Below are 22,749 nucleotides of genomic sequence, written 5' to 3' on the forward strand. Positions count from 1 at the left end.
ATGGAGGTCATTCTTTATGGATAAAAGTTTTGATTTTATATAAATGCCTACAAAGTGAAAAACATTTTTTTTCTTTAGCCAGTTAATCTCCAAGAGGCCAAACTGTTGCTGAAGGAAGACGATGACTTGATCACAGAGGTTTACGACTATTGGATCAAGAAAAGGAAAAACTCTCGCGGCTCCTCTCTTATACCAGCAGTGAAACAGGAGAAGCGGGATGGCTCCAGCACCAGTGATCCTTACGTTGCTTTCAGAAGACGTACGGAGAAGATGCAGACACGGAAAGTAAGAAAAACGTTTGCACTGCTTGTAGAAAATTGATCACACAAGACTATAACTGGCTACATTGACAATCTGTTATATAAGTAAGGTGACTGAAACAAAATTGAGAACTCATTCAGATGATTGTTTTTGTATTTTTGCTTTTTTTTGTTTCATGTTTTTCATGGATACAACATGCACTTGCTATAGTTCATGGGGGACTGTTCATTTGACCAGGGTACGCAAAGAAAAAAACTATCACGGAGACATTGGTTTATGAAAGTACAGGAAGAGCATTCCGGCAGACACACTGACCTGAAGATCTGATCCAGCACACTGACAAATCTTTTTGCATATAAAGAAATCTGAATGATTCTTTTAATGTAAATTTCCAAATTAAAAAAAAAATAATCAGGAAACAACTAGTATTAAAACTACCCCAACAAATTAACCCTTTATTGACTTTTTTTCCTTGTGCTTTTGTTTTCTTCCACCTATTCTAAAGGCCATGTCACACTAAGCGAGATCGCTAGCGATATCGCGTAAGCGACACCGATTTTATGACGCAGCAGCGACATCGCTGACGATGTTGCTGTGTGTGACATGTAGCGGCGACACGGCTCCCGCTGCAATGTCGCTGATCGTGCACAAACGTTCTGGACCGTATTTTGATCGTTGGCGTCCCGCTGGTGAGCCTGAATCGCTGAGTTTGACCCCCTTTATGAACAACCTTGTTGGCGACTCATATATGTCAGCGGCGCAGGCGGGACTAGGTTTTCTTTTGTAACGCCCCTCAGCTCCGATTGGTGGCCACAACATCACCTCAGCAATAAATGAAAACGTCAAACTGCGCCCCCATCCATTGTTCCAAGACAGTATAGAGATCCTGAAGGAATCAATAAATCCAGGCCAATCGCAATAGCGACACAGAATGGATCGCTGGAGCTGCAAAGCTGAAGGCTGGCAGGACGCAATATGGAAGGCTGCTGCAAATTCGTATGAACCACTGCGCTCGAGAATAATGGAAGGGAGCGCTAATACGTCGTCTTTTTATTACGCGGTCGTCCAATCACAAAGCGGGAGCTGTGATATAAACAGTCATGACATACAGTGACCACCAATCTCTGCTGAGGGGCGTGGAAAAGGTTGCGCTCAATCACGTCTATCGAGGTCGGGGTCTTTTACAATACATGCTGTGTGACAGGTCCCAACGACCGCCGAGGTCGTTATACAGATCCCTGATGTGTCGTTTATGAGATCTTCCTGTTTGGAAGCTAACTAGCGACCATATAGCGATGTACTAACAATCTCTGCCAGGTCGTGTCGTTGTCGTGATCGCTGGTGCGATCGCTTAGTGTGACAGTACCTTAAGACCCATAATTCCCATCACCTCCTTAATTTAGCCATATTGGTAATGGGTCGTTAAGGGATTAAAAAAAAAAAATGATGAGGCCATTTGAACAACATACTGAATTTGTAAGGTTTTTGTGAAAGACAAACGATGTAAAATATATTTTGATATTAGGTAGTACATTGCTGATCTATCATTGTATTTTTCAACCTGAATTTACACTTGGGAGAATATATTTATACATTCTCAGCTCTGTGCTACTGTGTGCATAAAGTTTTTGTAAGTTTGTTCTGCATTTCAATTTTATCTAATACTTCAACTTTATTTTACATAGAATCGAAAGAATGACGAAGCGTCTTATGAGAAAATGCTGAAGCTACGTCGTGACCTAAGCCGAGCTGTAACAATACTAGAAATGATAAAACGACGGGAAAAAAGCAAGCGTGAATTACTGCATCTAACACTGGAAATAATGGAGAAGAGGTCTGTATTTTTTGTTTTTGTATAGTAGGGATGCTGTGGATATTTGTGCAGAGCTTGACAAATTCCAGGAGGCAGGTGGCCAGTGCACCTAGAGATTTGCCGCTGACTTATAATGTAGAAGTATCAAATCCATTATTAAGTGCTTATAGTTAAAAGCTAAGTAAACTCATCAGAAAGTTTAAAAAAAAAAACCCAAAACCTCTGTTTTATAAATGTAACCATTAGCAACTCCCAAGTAATTAACTGGTGAAAAGGAATGTTTACTGACGTGTTAACTGGTGCTCTATCTCTACTCCCTGCCTGACACTTGATAGTACACATTGTCACATTATGCACTCCTCATCGCTTGTTCTGCAGTGCAGCACAGCTTGTATTTGCAGCTTCTTTGTAACATGTCCAGGAGCATGGAACGAGCTTTGACTGTAATAAAGAAACTGTTAAACTAGTTGGCATGGATCCCGAAGGGAGGAGTAGGGCAGACAGGGCAACAGGTAGGATGACTGCAGCTTGGCATGGGCTGGCTACATCCCCGGATCTGTGACATAATGTGTTAAAAGCGAGCAGTAGCACTGGGAAGACGAACCGCCATCAAATTCAATAGCCGGTACTGTTAGGATAAGACACAGCACTGTGGATGTTGGCTTCATACAGTGTGCAAAGCTATGTCCATTAGACTACTTCATCTCCTGGAGTACCCCATTAATTAATGGCTACTTAAAAGGCTTCCAGATGACAATGTTTCTTAGGCCAGCATTTGCTTTGCATAGTCTGCTGCTTGCGAAGGCTCTTAAGTTTTTCATTTGATGAATGATGTGCTTGTTCACTCCTGACCTAACAATATAATTTAAGTTCATTGTTTTATTTGCAGGTATAACCTAGGTGATTATAATGGAGAAATCGTGTCAGAGGTAATGGCACAACGTCCGCCATTGAAGCCCACCTACGCCATCCCTATCATCCCTATTTCTAGTCCGTTTAAACATCAGGATACGATAGAAATTAAGATTAACAAGGTAAGACTAATCCATTGTTATATTGACCATCCTATTTGTCCTGCAAAAAATCTAACAAGCAGATCTAGTCATGTAGACAGATGCAGTTATATCAAACTGGAGGCAATGCATCCAATGGTTACCTTGCATGTTGCATTCAGATAGCTTTTTTTTTTTTTTCCTAATAACTTTATTAACCAGGATCTTGGGTATCCTCCTTAAATGATGTTATTGTTTTTTTTTGTTGTTCATATAGTTTCCAATTGTTCACGATTACCTATCAGTTTGTTTTTTTGTTTTTTCACTTTCTCAATGACTTGTAGCCAGAGAAATCTGATGTTGTACGACCGAAACGTAAATATGAGAAGAAGCCCAAAGTCTTACCCTTATCTCCTGCTGCTCAACAGACAAGCCCTGCTGCACTGCCAGTGTTCAATGCTAAAGATCTGAATCAGTATGATTTTCCCAGCTCTGATGATGAGCCCCTCTCACAGGTATTTTAGAAGCACTGGAAAGCTTGTTTCGTTAGGCCTGTTTCACACTTCCGTTTGTGACCATCAGTCAAAATCCGCCGTTTTGCAAAAAAAAACGGATCCGCCATTTTGTTTTGCGGATCCGTTTTTTTTCCCATTGAGTTGCATTACCGGCGGATCTTGACGGATGGCCATCCGTTGGATCCGTTTTTTTGCGGATCCGCCAAATTTTTTGCGTCCGCCGACATGCCCGGACAGACCATGCAACGTTTTTTTTTGTGCTGCAGGATCCGTATTTTATAGTGCGCATGCCCGGAGGAAAGAAGTCAGCTGGAAATTTAACCCTGAAATCATCTCTGGCGTCCAGAAAAATTCTCTCTCCCTCTCTCTCTCCTACGGTTCCTTTAAAATTCTTCATTCATCGGATCCGTTAAAAAAACGGTCTGGTGGCATCCATTCACATCAGTTTATCAACAGATCCGCTTTCTGCCATTTTGGCGAATTTTCACTGACACAAAAAACCGAAGTGTGAAACAGGCCTTAGCGGCTATGTCATTTAGGTTGCTAGTAACAGTAAACCCATGTATTTCATATAATTCAAAGTTAATGGCTCATACATGCATTCTACTAGTAAAGGTGTTAAATGCGCCTTGTAACTGTAAATCTGATTTGCAGTTCGTCAACATGTAACATACACGTTCTTATAAGTGAAGGTGCATCATATTATGGGTGTATAGATATAAAAGCCAAGGGTTGAATTTACATTTATTTTCCAATTGAGCATAGTTTTAATGTTTCTGCCCTTCTGTCTTGTAAGGTCATGTCTGGTTCATCAGAAGCCGAGGAAGAGAACGATCCAGATGGTTCCTTTGCTTTCCGTAGGAAAGCTGGCTGTCAGTACTATGCTGTAAGTAAAAAGATATGTGTGTGAATGTGTGTGGTTTTTTTTTTTGTTTTGTTTTTTTTAAGCAAATTTTTACTTTGTCCTAAATATATGTACATATTTTTTTCCTTTTTGTCATTTTTAGCCACATTTGGACCAAACTGGCAACTGGCCATGGTGTGGTCCAGAGCAAGGAGGATTAGGAGACATTCGCTATAGATACTGCCTCACTACCCTCACGGTTCCGCGCAAGTGCATTGGGTTTGCACGAAGACGGGTTGGACGTGGAGGAAGGTGAGTCGCTGTGGTTGTCACTTTTTTTTTTATAGTTGCAATTATACTTATACACTTTGGGTATCTGTTAGCTGAAATTTTACACGTGGAAGCGGCTTTTACTCAAGTGTGTTTCTATATTTGGCTCTATTTTGTTTTTCTAAATGGATTTTTTTTTTTTCACGTCATCTTTTTCAGGGTACTTCTTGACAGAGCGCATTCTGACTACAATAGTGCTTTTCGTCAATTGGATGTTGACATGCTTTCCTCTCCAGAACACACTTCAATCAACTTATTTGCCAATACCTCAGAAACGAATACCTCGGATAAATGTTTCTCTAAAGACCTCAGCCAGATATTAGTCAATATAAAATCACGTAGGTGGCGCCATTTTAGGCCTCGGACAACATCCCTACATGACAGTGACATTGTTGACATTTCCTGTAGAACGTTTCACAAGGGTATAACACGAACAGGCACAGCACAACCTGGGACCCAGACTTGCAGTACCTCGACATCAAGTAAAAGTAGCAGTGGTTCAGCACACTTTGGTACGTGGTCCATTGCCTTGTTTATTCTCTTGATTACATGGGAAAACTGCTCCAGGGATGCATGGCGACATTTGTATTGTAGGTATTTGTATAAATCTCATTTTAGGCCATTTGCAAAACCTGTTTCTGTTCATGCTTCATTGCATAGTGTACGTAAAGTAATCACACCAAGTAAAAGAAGTAACAATTCGCTCTTAAGTGATCTGTCATTGTCAAGCTAAATTGGGTTATTAAAAGTACAGATAATGTAATCTTGTGTAGTGAGCTTAGGATGGTTTGGAAGCGGGTCGAAGAGGAACCTCTAAGGCTGCTTTCACCCTTTGCGGTTTGCTGCGATTGCAATAGAAAAGCCGCTTTTTTTCAAAATTGAGGCAAAACACAAACGTGATCAGAGCCTAAAGGTCATAATACATTGAAGATGTTTCTTGATTAATATTTTTAACCTATGTGTCATTTCTTGGGTATATTATTGATTCTCAGAACTTTTTTGATCTCTGTTTTGATTTATGTTTTAAACAAATAAAGCAGCATTCTGTAACGCTATAGCATGCAAGCATGAAATATGAAAATTGAATTGCATTACTGCTCTAGAAATATGAAAAATAAGAATGCTTAGCCCATAAATTGGCCAGTTCATGTGTACCTGGCAGCCATGATTGAGGCGATTATCATTTCCAGGACCTAATGCCAATCCTCTCTTAGACCAAAGTCTACATCTCTTATGGGAACCTAATGTGAATCCTCTCTTAGACCGAAGTCTATAGCTCTGTGGAGGGGTAGGATCCTGCTATAATTAAAAACGCCTGAGGCTAAGGGGTGGAGTGCTCAGTCAGAAGGCTAATGTATTACAATATCAAAAGACTGACCTTCACATCCAAACACAAATTAGGTCTGAACAGGTGCTTACTAAAAGTAGCCAACTCATATACAATCAAACAATTGGCTAATTCATGTGTACCTAATTTATGTCTTCAGTCTAAGCGAGGATTCACATTAGGTTCCCATAAGAGATGTAGAATTCAGTCTAAGAGAGGATTGGCATTAGGTCCTGGCAATGAGAATCGCCTTATTGTGGCTGCCAGGTACACATGAATTGGCCAATTTATGCGCTAAGCATTCTCAAGTTTTCATATTTCTAGAGCAGTAATGCAATTCAATTTTGATATTTCATGTTTGCATGCTATAGCAATAGTTCCACTGTAAAGTATAAAAAAAAATATTTTTTTGGACATTGCTGCCTCTTAAAAACCTTATAGATCAGTCAGAGTCTGCATTTTGAGACCACCATTGATTGCTCAGCTCTGGAACAAGTTTGTATATACAGTATAATTATATCATTTTTTTAGAAGGAGACTGTAGTGAGATTTCTGGTGTAGGTAACACCACATCTCATCCCAGTTCTGCCCATTGTGTTGGAGCTGGGAGAAGCTGGTGTGAAAATGCCAAAAGTTGCAAACTTTTGACTCCTCTCAGAGTTATCTATAAATTTTAAGACTTTTTGAATCTTTTACCCCAGAATTTTGGTGTGAAAGCTTTGACGAATCGGGGCCAGAGTGTGAGAGTCTTACAAACCGTTTTCTATTGGAGGAGGGCGTCCTGAATCTCTGCTTGTTTGAGACTTGGGCATAGCTGAATCTTTTCCACTTGCCATGGTTAGGGGATTAGAAAGTAAATGTGATCGTACATTGAACTGTTCATATCTAGAAGATATGGAGTCCGCTTTACCTGGGTCTTGACTGACAACTGGTGCATGTTGTTTTTATATACATATATTTTTTATAATGATAATTCTAAGACTTTCTATTGGTGTGTTGTATAATACTAGATAATCACATTTTCCCATACAGTTCTGTAGGTCATAGTTTTTGGCATTTACCCTAGTGTTGGAGGGGTTACTGTTTTAACTGGAGTGTAACAAGCAGTTTTCCCTGGGGGGGTGGGGGGTATAAAATTTATCCATTAGGTTTATTCCAGAAGGAAGAAATCTGTCTCCAGTTCCCCCTGTAGGAGGCAACTATCTGATTAGCGCTTTAAAACATGTCTCAGTATGTTGGCCAAACCAGTGTCTCCAAAAGCAAGAGGCATACTTTTGTAGACATCTATTTTGGGGTTCTTGTCCCCCATCAATTTGGAGCAAGGTAACTGGGTAGGATGGGTGAGAGCAGGGCTGTGGATTCGGTAAGCCAAACCTCCAACTCCTCAATTTCCCTGACTCCATGATTTGGACTCATACATGCCTCACTGCTGATCTTATATATAAAGTGCAGCACAGATTCATCTCAACTAAAAATCCAGATCCTTAGATGAGGAACATACATTTATAGGATATTTCATAATTTTCCCAAATTCTTATGAAAAAAAATTACAGCTCATCCTCTATTGTACTACTGTAACCAATTTATTGTATATTTTAGGAGTTGGTTCATTTTATACCGACTCTTACTCCATGGCCCTGGATGAGGCTGCCAGCACCCTTGAATATGTGTATTGTATCCAGCATCCATTCCATATTTTCCAAAATAATGCTTTTGGAAACCTGTCAAAAAGGTTTTCACTTGGGACAAATTGTCTGGTCATGCTCAAACAAAGAGTGCAACGTAAATATGTCCATAACCCAAAGAGAAGAAAATTTGGTCTATCTTAGACGCTCATCCATAACAAATTGTAACCCAAGGAGAAATAGGACACATTAGAGTATCAAGTAAAAGAGTAACAATCTTTTAGACAATTAATAAGCACATCAGACAATGTGAGTATAAAGGAAGGATTTAAAAAGTGACACCAAAGTGCCACGTTCATGCAGCAGGCACACCATACTAGGGGCAAGAGAAGCATAAGGCAAAAAAACTTGAAGAATCAAGACAGGCTGTGAAACTAAGCAGCCTTTAACAGAAAAATTCTCTATAATCCCTCAGTATGTCAGTAATAATATTATTTATTTATATAGCACCATTGATTCCATGGTGCTGTACATGAGAAGGGGTTACATACAAATTGCAGATATCACTTACAGTAAACAAACTTACAATGACAGACTAATACAGAGGGGAGAGGACCCTGCCCTTTTGGGCTTACATGCTACAGGATGGTGGGGAAGGAGACAGTAGGTTGATTGGTTGCAGCAGTTCCGGTGTTGGTTGAGGTGATATCTCCGGTAGTGGTGAGGAGGTAGTGGAGTCATTGCAGGCTTTCTTGAAGAGGTGGGTTTTCAGTTTCCGTCTGAAGGATCCGAATCTGGTTGATAGTCGGACATGTTGGGGCAAAGAATTCCAGAGGATGGGGGCTATTCGGGAGAAGTCTTGGAGGCGGTTGGGTGAGGAGCGAATAAGTGTGGAGGAGAGAAGGAGGTCTTGGTATACCTGGAGATTACGTGAGGGAAGGTATCGGGAGATTAGTTCAGAGACACATGGAGGAGACAGGTTATAGATGGCCTTGTAGGTCAGTATTAGTAATAATGCAAAACCGTTAATAATTAAACATGCATGAATCCTCATAGGCAATATAAAGTGCTTGTGCAAAAAGTATAATAAAGAAAGCTACCGTATATACTCGTGTATAAGCCGACCCGTGTATAAGCTAACCCCCCTAATTTTGCCACAAAAACTTGGAAAACTTATTAACTCGCGTATAAGCCTAGGGTGGAAAATTCAGCAGCTACTGGTAAATTTCAAAAATAAAAATAGATACCAATAAAAGTAAAATTAATTGAGACATCAGTAGGTTAAATGTTTTTGAATAGCCATATTGAATCAGGAGCCCCATATAATGCTCCATACAGTTCATGATGGCCCCATAAGATGCTCCATACAAAATACACCCCATATAATGCTGCACAAAGGTTAATGCCCCCATAAGATGCTCCATAGAATAATATGCCCCATATAATGCTCCATAAAGGTTATGGCCCCATATAATGCTCCATAGATTATTTCCCATATGCTGCTCCATAGATTATGCCCTCATATGCTGCTCCATAGATTATGCCCTCATATGCTGCTCCATAGATTATGCCCCCATATGCTGCTCCATAGATTATGCCCCCATATGCTGCTCCATAGATTATGCCCCCATATGCTGCTCCATAGAATATGCCCCCATATGCTGCTCCACAGAATATGCCCCCATATGCTGCAAAAAAGAAAAAAAAAATGCTATACTCACCTCTCCTGCTCAGGACCCGGCACCTGAGATATTGACCTGTCCGGGGTCCATCGCTGCTCACCGCCGTCTGCCCTTCCTGTGTCAGTGACTGTTCAGCCAGCAGAGGGAGTAGCGCGCACTGACCACATCATCGTGCCCTCTGCTGCCTAAACGTCACTGACACAGGATGCAGCAGACAGCGGTGAGCAGCAATGGACCCCGGACAGGTGAATATTGCTATACTTACCCCCTCCTGGCGCGGTCTCTGCAGCCCCGCTTCTCCATGGTCTCCCTTCCTGCCTTTAGCAGTCGCATGATGCTGCTCATTATACTCATGAATATGCACATGAATATGCACATGGAGAAGCAGGGGGCTGCAGATACCGCGCCAGGAGGGGTAAGTATAATCTCTAACACCCCAGCTCCCCCTCCGACCCCCAGGTATATGACTCGTGTATAAGCCGGGGGACGGGGGGGAGACTTTCAGCCCCCCAAAAATGGGCTGAAAATCTCGGCTTATACACGAGTATATGCGGTAATTATATAGTAATTAAGCCGTAAACCAACCATCAAAAGTTATAGGTATAAGTAACGAACCACAAATAAAGCCCAGTCATAAATATAAGCACATACTATACCCAACAAGCGTTTATAGTTAAAACCTAAAAAAAATATATACAACAGCCACCATATAAAGATAAATCATTCCTGACCCCAAGTTTACAGTATAATCCCCAGTGTACAGTCTGATAATGATGTGGATGAATGGCTCCACTAAAATATGTCCAGTATGAGATAACGAGTAAATAAAAAAAAATTAAAAAAAAAGCCCCAAGACTTGTGCAGGTGATCAGCAAGGGAAAATGCATTGCTGTGATATGAAAGTAATTGGCTGTGAATAAGAAAGTGTCATTAATGGTCTGGTTATGGTTATTACACCATTGTTTTGTTTCAAACAGTATATTTGTGAAAGTGGCTGCAGGGAACACAATCTTCCCTTTGGCATTGGCAGAATACATTCTTCTAAGGCTGTGTGCCCACGTTGCGTTTAAACATTTCCGCCGTGTTTTTGCCGCTGCAGAAACGCTTAAAAAAAAAAAAAAAAAAGCGTGCGTTTTACCCTCGGCGGGGAGTTGCGGAAATGCTGCGGACAATTCCACAGCATTTCTGCAACATGGGCACATACAGTGCCTACAAGTAGTATTCAACCCCCTGCAGATTTAGCAGGTTTGATAAGATGCAAATAAGTTAGAGCCTTCAAACTTCACACAAGAGCAGGATTTATTAACAGATGCATAAATCTTACAAACCAAAAAGTTATGTTGCTCAGTTAAATTTTAATAAATTTTAAACATACAAGTGTGGGTCAATTATTATTCAACCCCTAGGTTTAATATTTTGTGGAATAACCCTTGTTTGCAATTACAGCTAATAATCGTCTTTTATAAGACCTGATCAGGCCGGCACAGGTCTCTGGAGTTATCTTGGCCCACTCCTCCATGCAGATCTTCTCCAAGTTATCTAGGTTCTTTGGGTGTCTCATGTGGACTTTAATCTTGAGCTCCTTCCACAAGTTTTCAATTGGGTTAAGGTCAGGAGACTGACTAGGCCATTCCAACACCTTGATTTTTTGCCTCTTGAACCAGGCCTTGGTTTTCTTGGCTGTGTGCTTTGGGTCGTTGTCTTGTTGAAAGATGAAATGACGACCCATCTTAAGATCCTTGATGGAGGAGCGGAGGTTCTTGGCCAAAATCTCCAGGTAGGCCGTGCTATCCATCTTCCCATGGATGCGGACCAGATGGCCAGGCCCCTTGGCTGAGAAACAGCCCCACAGCATGATGCTGCCACCACCATGCTTGACTGTAGGTATGGTATTCTTGGGGTCGTATGCAGTGCCATCCAGTCTCCAAACGTCACGTGTGTGGTTGGCACCAAAGATCTAGATCTTGGTCTCATCAGACCAGAGAACCTTGAACCAGTCTGTCTCAGAGTCCTCCAAGTGATCATGAGCAAAGTGTAGACGAGCCTTGACATGACGCTTTGAAAGTAAAGGTACCTTACGGGCTCGTCTGGAACGGAGACCATTGCGGTGGAGTACGTTACTTATGGTATTGACTGAAACCAATGTCCCCACTGCCATGAGATCTTCCCGGAGCTCCTTCCTTGTTGTCCTTGGGTTAGCCTTGACTCTTCGGACAAGCCTGGCCTCGGCACGGGAGGAAACTTTCAAAGGCTGTCCAGGCCGTGGAAGGCTAACAGTAGTTCCATAAGCCTTCCACTTCCGGATGATGCTCCCAACAGTGGAGACAGGTAGGCCCAACTCCTTGGAAAGGGTTTTGTACTCCTTGGAAAGGGTTTTGTACCCCTTGCCAGCCTTGTGACCCTCCACGATCTTGTCTCTGATGGCCTTGGAATGCTCCTTTGTCTTTCCCATGTTGACCATGTATGATTGCTGTTCACAAGTTTGGGGAGGGTCTTAAATAGTCAGAAAAGGCTGGAAAAAGAGATAATTAATCCAAACATGTGAAGCTCATTGTTCTTTGTGCCTGAAATACTTTAGGGGAACCAAACAGAATTCTGGTGGTTTGAGGGGTTGAATAATAAATGACCCTCTGAATAAACTTTTCACAATTTTAAAAAAAAAATTAAACAAAGAAATAACATTCTTTTTTGCTGCAGTGCATTTCACACTTCCAGGCTGATCTACAGTCCAAATGTCACAATGCCAATTTAATTCCGAATGTGTAAACCTGCTAAATCTGCAGGGGGTTGAATACTACTTGTAGGCACTGTAGCCTCATACTGCAGCTTTATTCTGTTGGCTGCATCACAAAGCTTCTGCTTATGAATGCGCTTCCAGTAAATGATGAAAATGGCAACTTTGAGACTGCCATATGTGCGGTAAGGGTTCAGACTGCATTTCTGCTCTTGCCTGTTTTGTACTGTGTAGGTATGCAAAAGCTGGTATTGCATTGGGAGTTCGCTTGATTGGACTGAAGAACATGAGTGTGTTACCAAAATACCTGGGGGGAGGGGGACATCAGCGGTGATTCTTGCTGGAATCTGTATAAAGGAAAAATCTTTGCCAGTGAACTTTCCAATGTAGTTTACTTCATTGTAAGGATTTGCCAGACTGTACACTGTGTTCCAAATTATTATGCAAAAAATATTTCCTCATATTTTCCCTAAATTACCTATATGAATTGCAGTCATTGTTATTTTCCAGTCATCTACTATTCTAGTATAATTGCAATGTTTTTGAACAAACTGCCTATGAAAACAGTATATTTTTAAAAATAATAAACACTCAAAATGCATGTTCCAAATTATTATGCACAGCAGAGTTTTCAACCTTTTTATTGTTATTTTGAACAAAAAAATGGTCAGTTGTGAAATTATAAGCATTATCAGCTTATTACAAAATGAAATCAAACAGTTTTCAAGTCAAAACTTTCTTCTAGGTGATGTTACATTTGCACATAGGAGCCCTTGTTCGAAAGAAGCTTCTGAACTCTCTCGTCCATTGAATTTGTCAGTTTTTGGATGGTTTGTGCTTCAATTGTTTTGTGGACAGAATACCCTCCCAGAGCTGTTGCTTAGATGTGAACTGCCTCCCGCCATCATAGACACTCCTTTTGATGATGCTCCAGAGGTTCTCAATGGGGTTGAGGTCAGGGGAAGATGGTGGCCACACCATAAGTTTGTCCTCCTTTATGCCCATAGCAGCCAGAGATGCAGATGTGTTATTTGCAGCATGAGACGGTGCATTATCATGCATGAAAATGATCTTGCTGCGGAAAGCACGGTTCTTCCTCTTGAACCATGGCAGGAAGTGCTGTTTTAGAAACTCCACATAGATTATGGAGTTCATCTTTACCCCTTCAGGGATCCTAAAGGGGCCGACAATCTCTCTCCCCATGATTCCAGCCCAAAACATTACTCCACCTCCTCCTTTTTTGCGCCTTAGCCGTGTTTTCATGGGGTGTCCATCAACCAGCCATCCTCCACTCCATCCATCTGGACCATCGAGCGTTGCACGGCACTCATCGGTGAACAAAACAGTTTGGAAGTCAGTCTTCATGTATCGTTTGGCCCACTGGAGCCGTTTCTGCTTGTGTGCAGTGGATAGAGGTGGTCGACAGGATGGCTTACACACAGCTGCAAACCTCTGAAGGACCCTGCATCTTGTTGTTCGGGGGACGTTGGAGGCACCAGCAGCTTCAAAAACTTGTCTGCTGCTATGACAATGCATTTTTGCTGCTGCTCTTTTAACCTGATGCAATTGCCTGTTGGAAAGAGTCCTCAATTTTTCCTTATCAGTACGCACACGTGTGTGCTGGGAATCCGCTACATACTTCTTGATTGTGCGATGATCACGATGAAGTGTCTTGGCAATGTTGATTGTAGTCATGCCTTGACCTAAATACTCCACAATTTGTTGCTTCTCAGCAGCCGACACATCCTTTTTCTTTCCCATTTTGGCAAAAAATGTAGGCTGCATAATAATGTGGAACAGCCTTCTTAAGTAGTCTTGCCTTTATTTGGACACACCTGCCAAACTAATGTGCACAGGTATCTGCAATTGCTTTCAGTGATATAAAGAGCCCTGACACACATCACCATCAATGAGTTTAAATGACAAACAAAAAAATTCTAACCTTATCACTCCTAAACTCTTTTTGCATAATAATTTGGAACACAGTGTAAATGCTGAGTTTTGTGTATCATAATCTTGTGCATATGCCACAGATACAGAACAGTAAGTGAAGCCGTTGTCTTAGTCATTAAACGAACCTTATTTCCCAATTGGGTTGTTATTTTTTTTTTCCAATAAACCACCTTCTGATCCCAGAGATGTGACTGTTATCATGCTACTGCCTTGGTTGTTTTTCTACTTTGTTCGTAGACACATTTTCTGGAGATTGTTGCCCATCCCATTGAATAGATTTTAGCACACATTACCATGTGCCACTGTCTTGGCTGCTAAAAGTACTGATAGTAGATTTCTGGCTGCTCAAATAAAGAGGGGTTTGCGTTTGGCTCTATAGTTATAGTATCGGTTTCATTGGCTGTCAGAAGGTACTTATTTGGGAGTTTGACATCATTAACAGAAACTAATGGAAGCAGTCATAACAGCTCTGGAGTGCCGGTCATAACACTACTTATCTTGTTAGTTTACGTGCACACGCTGCAGATAGGGGTGCGGATTTGGCCGCGCAGATTTTGTAAAATCCGCAGGTCAAAAGACCTGCGGATTATCCTGCGGTTTGGCCCTGCGGTTTCACCATCTCCACAATGGTGGAGATAGGAAACCGCTGCGGAATCCGCAGAAAGAATTGACATGTCAATTCTTTCTGCGGTTTCAAAACCGCAGGAAAGCCGCGTGGAAAAATCCGCACCGTCTGCACTGTGATTTTTTTTTTTTTATTCCCATAGGGAATAATGGTACTGTACACCGCAGCAAAAACTGCTGCGGATCCGCAGCGGCCAAATCCGCTGCGGAACCGCAGCAGAATCCGCAGCGTGTGCACACACCCTTACTTCTAAAAAGCATCACAAGACCGATCATAACACTCACTCTCTTCTGTCATCTTCTTCAACCATTCTCTACATTGTAATACTAATACCTGCAGCACATACACATGTTCCAGTTGGCCATTTAAACAGACAAAACCTACAAGAAGCAAAATTGTCATAAACTTTGCTGTAACTAAGTAAAAAAACAAAAGTGCATTTAAATAGAGTGCTTAGGAAACACTGTTTTTGATCAAAAAAGCATAAGCCATCCCACCGTCTTCAATGTGACCCTGGTCAGGATGGTCCTACACTGTCTACTATTAAAAACCTTACCAGGTGTCAGAGTTTACCTCAGTGTGTATAAGGGCAGACATAAGTCCCAAAGTGTGGGCACCAGCCATGGGAAGCTATTTAAATGTAATATCCAGCTCAAGGAAGAGAGGCCACACCCTGGCTTGCACAAAATGCAAAAGTGTAAAAAAAAAAAAAAAAAGCTTGGGTTTAAGTTGGTGTACTTGAAGCACATAAACGCATGTTCACATTGGCCATTAAACAGACAAAACCTACAATCCTTTGCCCTTATACATATTGAGGTAAACTCCTTAACACATGGTAAGGTTTTTAATATTAGACAGTGTAGGACCATCCTGAACAGGGTCACCTTGACCAAGGTGGTATGGCTTTTATGCTGTTTTGATTAAAAACAGTGTTTACTAAGCAATAACTAAGCATGTTATTTAAAGTGTACCTGTCAGCAGGATTTTACTAAGTAAACTACAGGCATTGCCAGGTTGGTGCTGTTATGCTGATTAAAATGACACCTGGGGTGAAGAAATCCGTCTATGGTTCTCGTGTAATTGGTGTTAGAAGTTTTCAGTTGATGAGATGCCCGTGCTCCGGGGCCGAACTGTAGGCAGAGTCTTTATTTTCCTGCTCTAGGCCAGAGAAACCAAGACCTGCCCACAGGCCGCCCCAAAGCGCAAACAGTCTGTCTCTATGATGAGGAACATGTTTGTGCTTCGGGGCAGCCTGTGGGCAGGTCTCTCCTTGGTTTCTCTGGCCTAGAGCAGGAAGATAAGTCTCTGCCTACATTCCCGCCTCGGAGCACGGGCATCTCATCAACTGAAAACTTCTAACACTGATTACACAAGAACCACAAGACGGATTTCTTTACCCCAGGTATCATTTTAATCAGTATAACCCTGCCAACCTGACACTGTCTGTAGTTTACTTAGCAAAATCCTGCTGACAGGTACACTTTAAATGCACATTTATTTTTTTACTTATTTAGTTACAGCAGGGCATATGATCATTTTTTTTTTCTTGTAGGTTCGTTCTCTACATTGGCAGCAGGAATGTTTGAGCTTTGATCTCCTCAGTTAAAGGTTTATTCACTCATTAGTAATTTATCCCCCATTCATTGGATAGGCGATATGTTACGGATTACTAGGGGTTCAACCGCTGGCACCCCCCAGTGGAGTCCTGCTTTGCAGAGCCTCATTTTGAATGGATCGGGGCTGCACATGCACCTCTGCTTCATTTATCAGCTATGGGACTGCCGGAGAAAGCAGAGTACAACGCTCTGTTACTTCCGACAGTCATACACCTTGAATAGAGATCTATCAGGGAAAAATGTGATTAATAATAATCTTTATTCTTATATAGCGCTAACGAAGAAATGTTCTCTTGCACTACTTCACTAAAAGTTGTATTGGCACAGGTGTGAGTCTACTTTTTAAAGGTGTTTAATAGATCTGTCATGTCCTACCTTACAAATGGTGATATTTCCACACATCAGTTTTATATCAAAATGGACAACAGCAAAGCGGCCACATCTGTGTTTAATGACATTATTAGAAGGTTGTTGTGTATCAATTTCTCTGAAGACAAAGCATACATTTCAGTTGATTAATTAGAAGAGGCCCGAAAGACCCACTTCACTTTAGATTCACACATTCACTTTATGCTAATTTGCAATAAATCACCACTCTTGGGGTAAGTTCACACTAGGTGTTTTTTTTTCTTCAGCAAAACATGATCCTTTGGCAGGAAAGAAGCTGCAGAAAAAAAGCAGGTTTCTCTTGTGTGTTTTTTGCTGCAGTTTTGACTTGCTAGATTTGTTTCTTATGCATGCTAATAAAGTTTAGAGTTGGGAGAAAAAAAAAATCCTTTTTCTATGGAATCAGGTTTTGGTACAAAAAAAAAAAACTGCAAAACCTGATACCTGCGTTTTTGGTACTTTTTTCACCACCCATTCATTTCAAAGTGTGAAAAAGACTGACAGAAGTGACATACTCCATTGTGCAATTAAACATGCAAAGCATGAAATCCTCATGACAAAAAAACAAGCAGTGTGCATGAGATTTCTGAAATCTCAGACTTTGCTGGTACTGTAAAATGTAACTGAAAATTTGAATTATTAAAACAACACACTGCAAAAATGGCTAGTGTGCACTTAGCCTTAAACACAGTTTTGTTAGTTGTCTGAGAGGAATCTTGTAAACTTAATCTAATTTGTAGGATGTTATAGAGAAAAGAAGCTTGGCAGAATATCCATTTGTTAGAAAAGATTCAGTATAACTTCTATTATATTAATTGAAATCCCAGATGTTTGTATATGTGAGTCTAGTGTGCGGTCCTACTAGTGATTGACCGCTGTTAATGGCATACATGGAAGACTGTCACTAAAAAGGACCACCCACTGGAATTTCAATAAATAAAATGTCTTTCGGAAACTTTTCCATCTTTTTTGATTTCTTAATGCCATTAAAGCATCAATTCTAGATACACTTGCACAGTTTTTTAAGGACCTTGGCAGGGAGGTTGATCCAAACATCTTTGAGACCTAACCACAGATCTGTGGATGTAGGCTTGACGCCTCCGTGGTGGTATTGTATGATCATTATCTACCTGTGTTTCTCAGCATTTAGGACGCTATTCTTTTTTTACTAAATCCCCAACTCATTTGCTGACATGCATCCCCAAGCTTGCAAGGACCCTCCATTGCATGCAGACACATTGTTCCGCTCTCCACCACTTCGAGGAACAAACTGCCTTCTGTTCCAGACAAATATTTCATTATTGACTCTTCAGTCCAGAGCGCATCTGCTGCCATTTTTTTTGCACCCCAGTTCCTATGGTGTTTGCGCACAGTTAGTAACTTTCGCTTGTATCCATCTTGAAGGTATGAGTGTTTGGTTGCAACACCTTCATGAAGACCACTTTTGGCCACACTCCTCAGATGGGTGTAGCTCTGTCCCACAGTTCTGAGCTGACGCCAGTGCTGAACGTCTTCCAATTTAGAAGGGAAGTAAGCATGATTTTTCTTTCATCTGCTGCACTAATTTTCCTTGGCCAACCACTGCAATTATGGTCCGCAATGTTGTTCCTTTTTTTCTTTTTTTTCTGGAGTCTTCAACTTGTTGTCTATCCTCAAATAGCATCAGGGAGGTGTCTGGCTCCAAATTTATTCTGCAGCAGGATGAAGATCCCAAATTTACAGCCAATGTCATTAAGAACCTATTTTCAGCAAAAAAAAAAAAAGAGGAATCTTGGAAATATGTCCCCCGCAGTACCCTGATCTCCATACAGACAGTTAGGGTTTGTATGTTCTTAATGTTTTTTTTTTATCAATTAACACTTTCACATTTGAAAACATTTTTAAATTGCAGTTTTTTTTGTCACCTGCCTGTTACTTGCACAGTACATTGTTTTATAGTGATTGGCACTGTGCATTGTCACAAATCTTCAAATACCTTGAACAGTAAACATCAAAAAGTTTAATTCTTTTTCTATTAAGGGGCTGTATTATGTTTTACATGGAATTCAATAATGACGCAGTGAGCCCCACCTAATTCTAGATGCCAGCAGCATCACTTTATCATTTACCTTAATGGTAATGCAATCATAATGCTCTTTATCCCAAAACGGAGCTCCAGCTGAATGTACATAATATAAAATTTAGATCTACAAATGGCACTGTCATGGTAGTAAGCGCCTCGGCTGCTACTTAATAGTACGAGAGTGTGAAGGTTTTTTGCTGATGATATTTCTCTTAGTTTGCAAAATGTTAACAATTGCGAGTTCTGAACAAATACCCTAAAACAGTCTAAATGACAACTTGATTTTTATCATATCTAGAAGAAAAATATAGGCTCCGTGTTAATTTTGAGGCTATATACTCTTTTTACGTGTGTTTTTTTTTTTTTTTTTTTTTTTTTCTCGCTTCTTAAATGCCAATTATAAAAAATCTTCAGTAAGTTTTTCTTCTATTTTGCTAGTGTGCTGCTGCTGTTTTTGACATGGTTGTAGACCTCACCTTCTCCTCTGATAACACTATGTTATTCTAAGAAGTGTTAAAGGTGTTTTCAGATAGATTGAATAGAACAAAGTTTTATTGCACAGCTGCAACTATATATGTGGATTTTTATGGAGCACTGTAAAGCATGAAAAGGCACAGCGCCACACTTTTTTTTTTTTTTTTTTTTTTTTTAATGTCTGATTGTAAGGGGGACTGAGAGTTTGACCCCCACCAATCTAATATAGAGGTATTATTCTAAGGGGGTAGGTCATTAATTTTTTATCCATGGGGGGGGGGGGGGGGGGGCTCGGGAGAGAGAGAGAGAGTAAAGGGCCAGTCACACTAAGAGATATCGCTAGCAATATCTCTGTGTGTGATACTTACCTACGACCGGCTCCCCCGCTGGTTATCGCTGATCGCGCGAGAACGTCCTGGACTGTTTCTCGTCGTCAGCTTCCTGCGGCGCTTCCTGCTGTGACGACGAGCGACGCGTGGAGCCGGGCGGGAGGACGCAGGATCGCCTGGTGTGACAGGTAAGTAGCGACCCCCGTCCCCAGCGATGTCGCTAGTGAGATCTGCCTGTGTGGCAGCTCACTAGCGACCACTTAGCGATGTACCAGCGATCCTGACCGCGTCATGTCGCTGGTCGGGATCGCTGGTACATCGCTAAGTGTGACAGTACCTTTTATGTATAGCAAAGCAATCTGAATTGGACAATGAAAGGAGGATGTAATAAGCATCTAAGTCTGCAGAGTCTTGAGTTTTGAGTTATGTAGTATCATTACATAGTAGCTACACAGTTATGTAATATTACAAACACTTCCATAACTTTCCTTACTGGAGTCAGTATGGAGGGAGGAGGGTGAGAGCTGACAGCACTGTAGGATAAGATCTGGTAATGTTTATAATGATGCATAACTCAACTTTAGGCCGGGATCACACTTGCGAGAAACTCGCACGAGTCTCGCATCTTTATATCCGGCACTCAGGACCGGAGTGTGCGGCTGCATGTATTTCTTATGCAGCTGAGCGCTCCGGTCCCGAGTGCCAGACTCATGCGAGTTTCTCGCAAATCTTACCCTGGCCTTACTCTGTCTGTGCAGTAGCTGCAGAGATCTGTGAGGAGAGAAGGGGGGGTGTTCTTTTTCTCCCTGTATGCCACCTCCTGCTTATGATTGGTTAACCTCATATACAGGGGAATAAGTACATTCCCCCTGAGACAAATCTCTAACACCCAGTTGAATTATAGCATAAATGGCAACCTAAATTTTACAGGCCGATATCTTCAACAGAGAAAAGAATTTAGCCACTTATTTTGTCACCATTTGTTCTGAAGTGTTGTTTAAGTTCACATCCGCATTAAGTTTTGTTCTCTACATTGTTGTTTTTATTTTTTCTTCAATCCATTGTCAATATGAGGATTATCATTTTGCCTCAGATGCGATTAGTCTAACAGGAGCAATTTAGACAATAGGAACCAAGACTAGAGATGTTCATTGACTTCTATAGGAGAGTGCTGTGGGCAGGCTCTGTGATCTGTGCAACGAAGGGGGTGAGCGCTGACCAGCACCTACTGTGAAATGGTGGATCCCGTGTTGTGTGTGTGTATGTATGTGTGTGTGTGTGTATATATATATATATATATATATATATATATATATATATATATATATATATATATATATATAGTTAATGCCTTGCATTTTAATAATTACTGTGACCATGAGATGACTACTGTCAATTTATTATGAGGTGCAGTGCTTAGATATATTATAAGCTGAAACAATTCCCAACAAGAAAAAAATTGGGTATATAAGATCAATGTAAAATCCAATGATATATGGACAAAAAATATCAACCCCAAAATATATAAGATAAAAAGGACTAAAATTGTATACTCCAGATAACAATACAATACACCAAAAAAAAAATGGAGTTCCATACAAAGAATAATAAAAAATTGCTTTTATTATACCAAATGTTGTACATATGTAACAAAAAAGTACTTAAACCCCTAAAAAATCTTCCTTAAATTACATGGGTCCAGGGCATATAAAAAAATATTGTTATATTTTATCAAAGCACATAAGCCATGGAAAATGTGTTACAATATTGACATAACATTCCAGCTATTAATAGCATATGAGAGAAATATACGTCCTTAAAATACCGCAGGCATTAAATCTCATGCAATGGGAATTATCCCTCAAACAGTGAACAGCCCAGCGTTAGCTAAAGGAAAACAATATATTATCACTAAACGTGCTTATTAGTGCTTACCCATATGTAGTACTATTATTATGCCCGGGAGCCTCGTGTCACCCCTTGACGCGCGTTTCGCGTGTGCTTTATCAATATTGTAACACATTTTCCATGACGTATGTTATGCCCTGGACCCATGTAATTTAAGGAAGATTTTTTAGGGTTTTTTAGTACTTGTTTGTTACATATATACAACATGTGGTATAATAAAAGCAATTTTTTATTATTCTTTGTATGGAACTCCATTTTTTGGTGTATTGTATTAGATATATTATAGTTGTAATTGTTATATAAAAGCGTCCGAAATTCTACAATATGTGTAATGTAATCCATTCTAACAATAAGTTTCTCTGATATATACCATATAAAGCTGAACTTTGGCATTCTGAATTAGTCATCAGGTTCAGTGTAAGCCTATGTTCCCAATATGCGTAAAACAAAAATATGATTCAACTTCATCAGGTTTTGGCACCAAAAAACGCCGCAAAACCTGATATTTCTGCGTTTTTTGCACTATACATTGCTTTCAGTGGGTGAAACGCTGCAAAAACGCTAAAAGAAGTGATGTGCTGCATAATACAAAAACGCGTGGATTCAGTATTTTTGGCTAGTCATTCTTGTGTTTGGATGCATTTGATAGGTGCATTGATTTTCGAGTAGAGGTGTAATCCACATACTGTAACAAGCCGTACAATTGTTTATAATCACATGAGCAGAGGAGTTTTGTAGTAGTGATTCCTGTGTAACTGCAGCCAACAGAAAATGATTATCTGATACAAAAAAAGTAAGTTTTATTCTCTAGTATCCCCTTTTACTGTAGTGAAATGGTAACATCAGGCTTTTAATAACCATTATACAATTATCAAGCTATTTAGATAAAACATAACTTATATTTATTGAAATACAGCAGTTCTGAGATGAGTGCAGGCATTCCTTCCAGTGCCTTTTTCATCTTTTCTGTAGATGAAGGAGCTTCACTACTGAGCATGTACATAAAGTGAAGCACAGATTCATCTCCACTAAAAGCCACGATCAGGAACTGAACAATTATAGGCCATTTCATAACTTTCCCAAATTCTTTAGAAAAAAATATTCAGCATATACTGCATTGAACTGCTGTACCCAATTTATTATATATTTTAGGAGTCTGTCCATATTTTTCAGACTCCACAACTCCCACTCCACAGCACTGAACAGGTTTCAGTGACTGCAATAATCCAAGTGGTAAAGTCTCTCAAATTGTCTCTTCAGAGAGGAAGAGGA

At 40.5% G+C, this 22,749-nt stretch overlaps 1 protein-coding gene across 2 annotated transcripts in view; it reads left to right on the forward strand.

The window, feature by feature from the left end:
• The window catches only part of EPC1 (enhancer of polycomb homolog 1), a 96,165-nt gene that overhangs the window by 60,719 nt on the left and 12,697 nt on the right, over nt 1-22,749 (forward strand). For both annotated transcript variants that reach the window (XM_073581687.1, XM_073581686.1), the window contains 7 exons: nt 79-285; nt 1,947-2,095; nt 2,964-3,108; nt 3,411-3,581; nt 4,378-4,467; nt 4,589-4,737; nt 4,915-5,267. In XM_073581687.1, coding sequence (XP_073437788.1) covers nt 79-285; nt 1,947-2,095; nt 2,964-3,108; nt 3,411-3,581; nt 4,378-4,467; nt 4,589-4,737; nt 4,915-5,267 — 1,264 coding nt within the window. The remainder of the gene's footprint in view (nt 1-78; nt 286-1,946; nt 2,096-2,963; nt 3,109-3,410; nt 3,582-4,377; nt 4,468-4,588; nt 4,738-4,914; nt 5,268-22,749) is intronic.

Source organism: Dendrobates tinctorius, unplaced genomic scaffold, assembly GCF_039654945.1.
Source record: "Dendrobates tinctorius isolate UK_male_01 unplaced genomic scaffold, ASM3965494v1 ptg000070l, whole genome shotgun sequence".
NCBI classification, from domain to species: domain Eukaryota; kingdom Metazoa; phylum Chordata; class Amphibia; order Anura; family Dendrobatidae; genus Dendrobates; species Dendrobates tinctorius.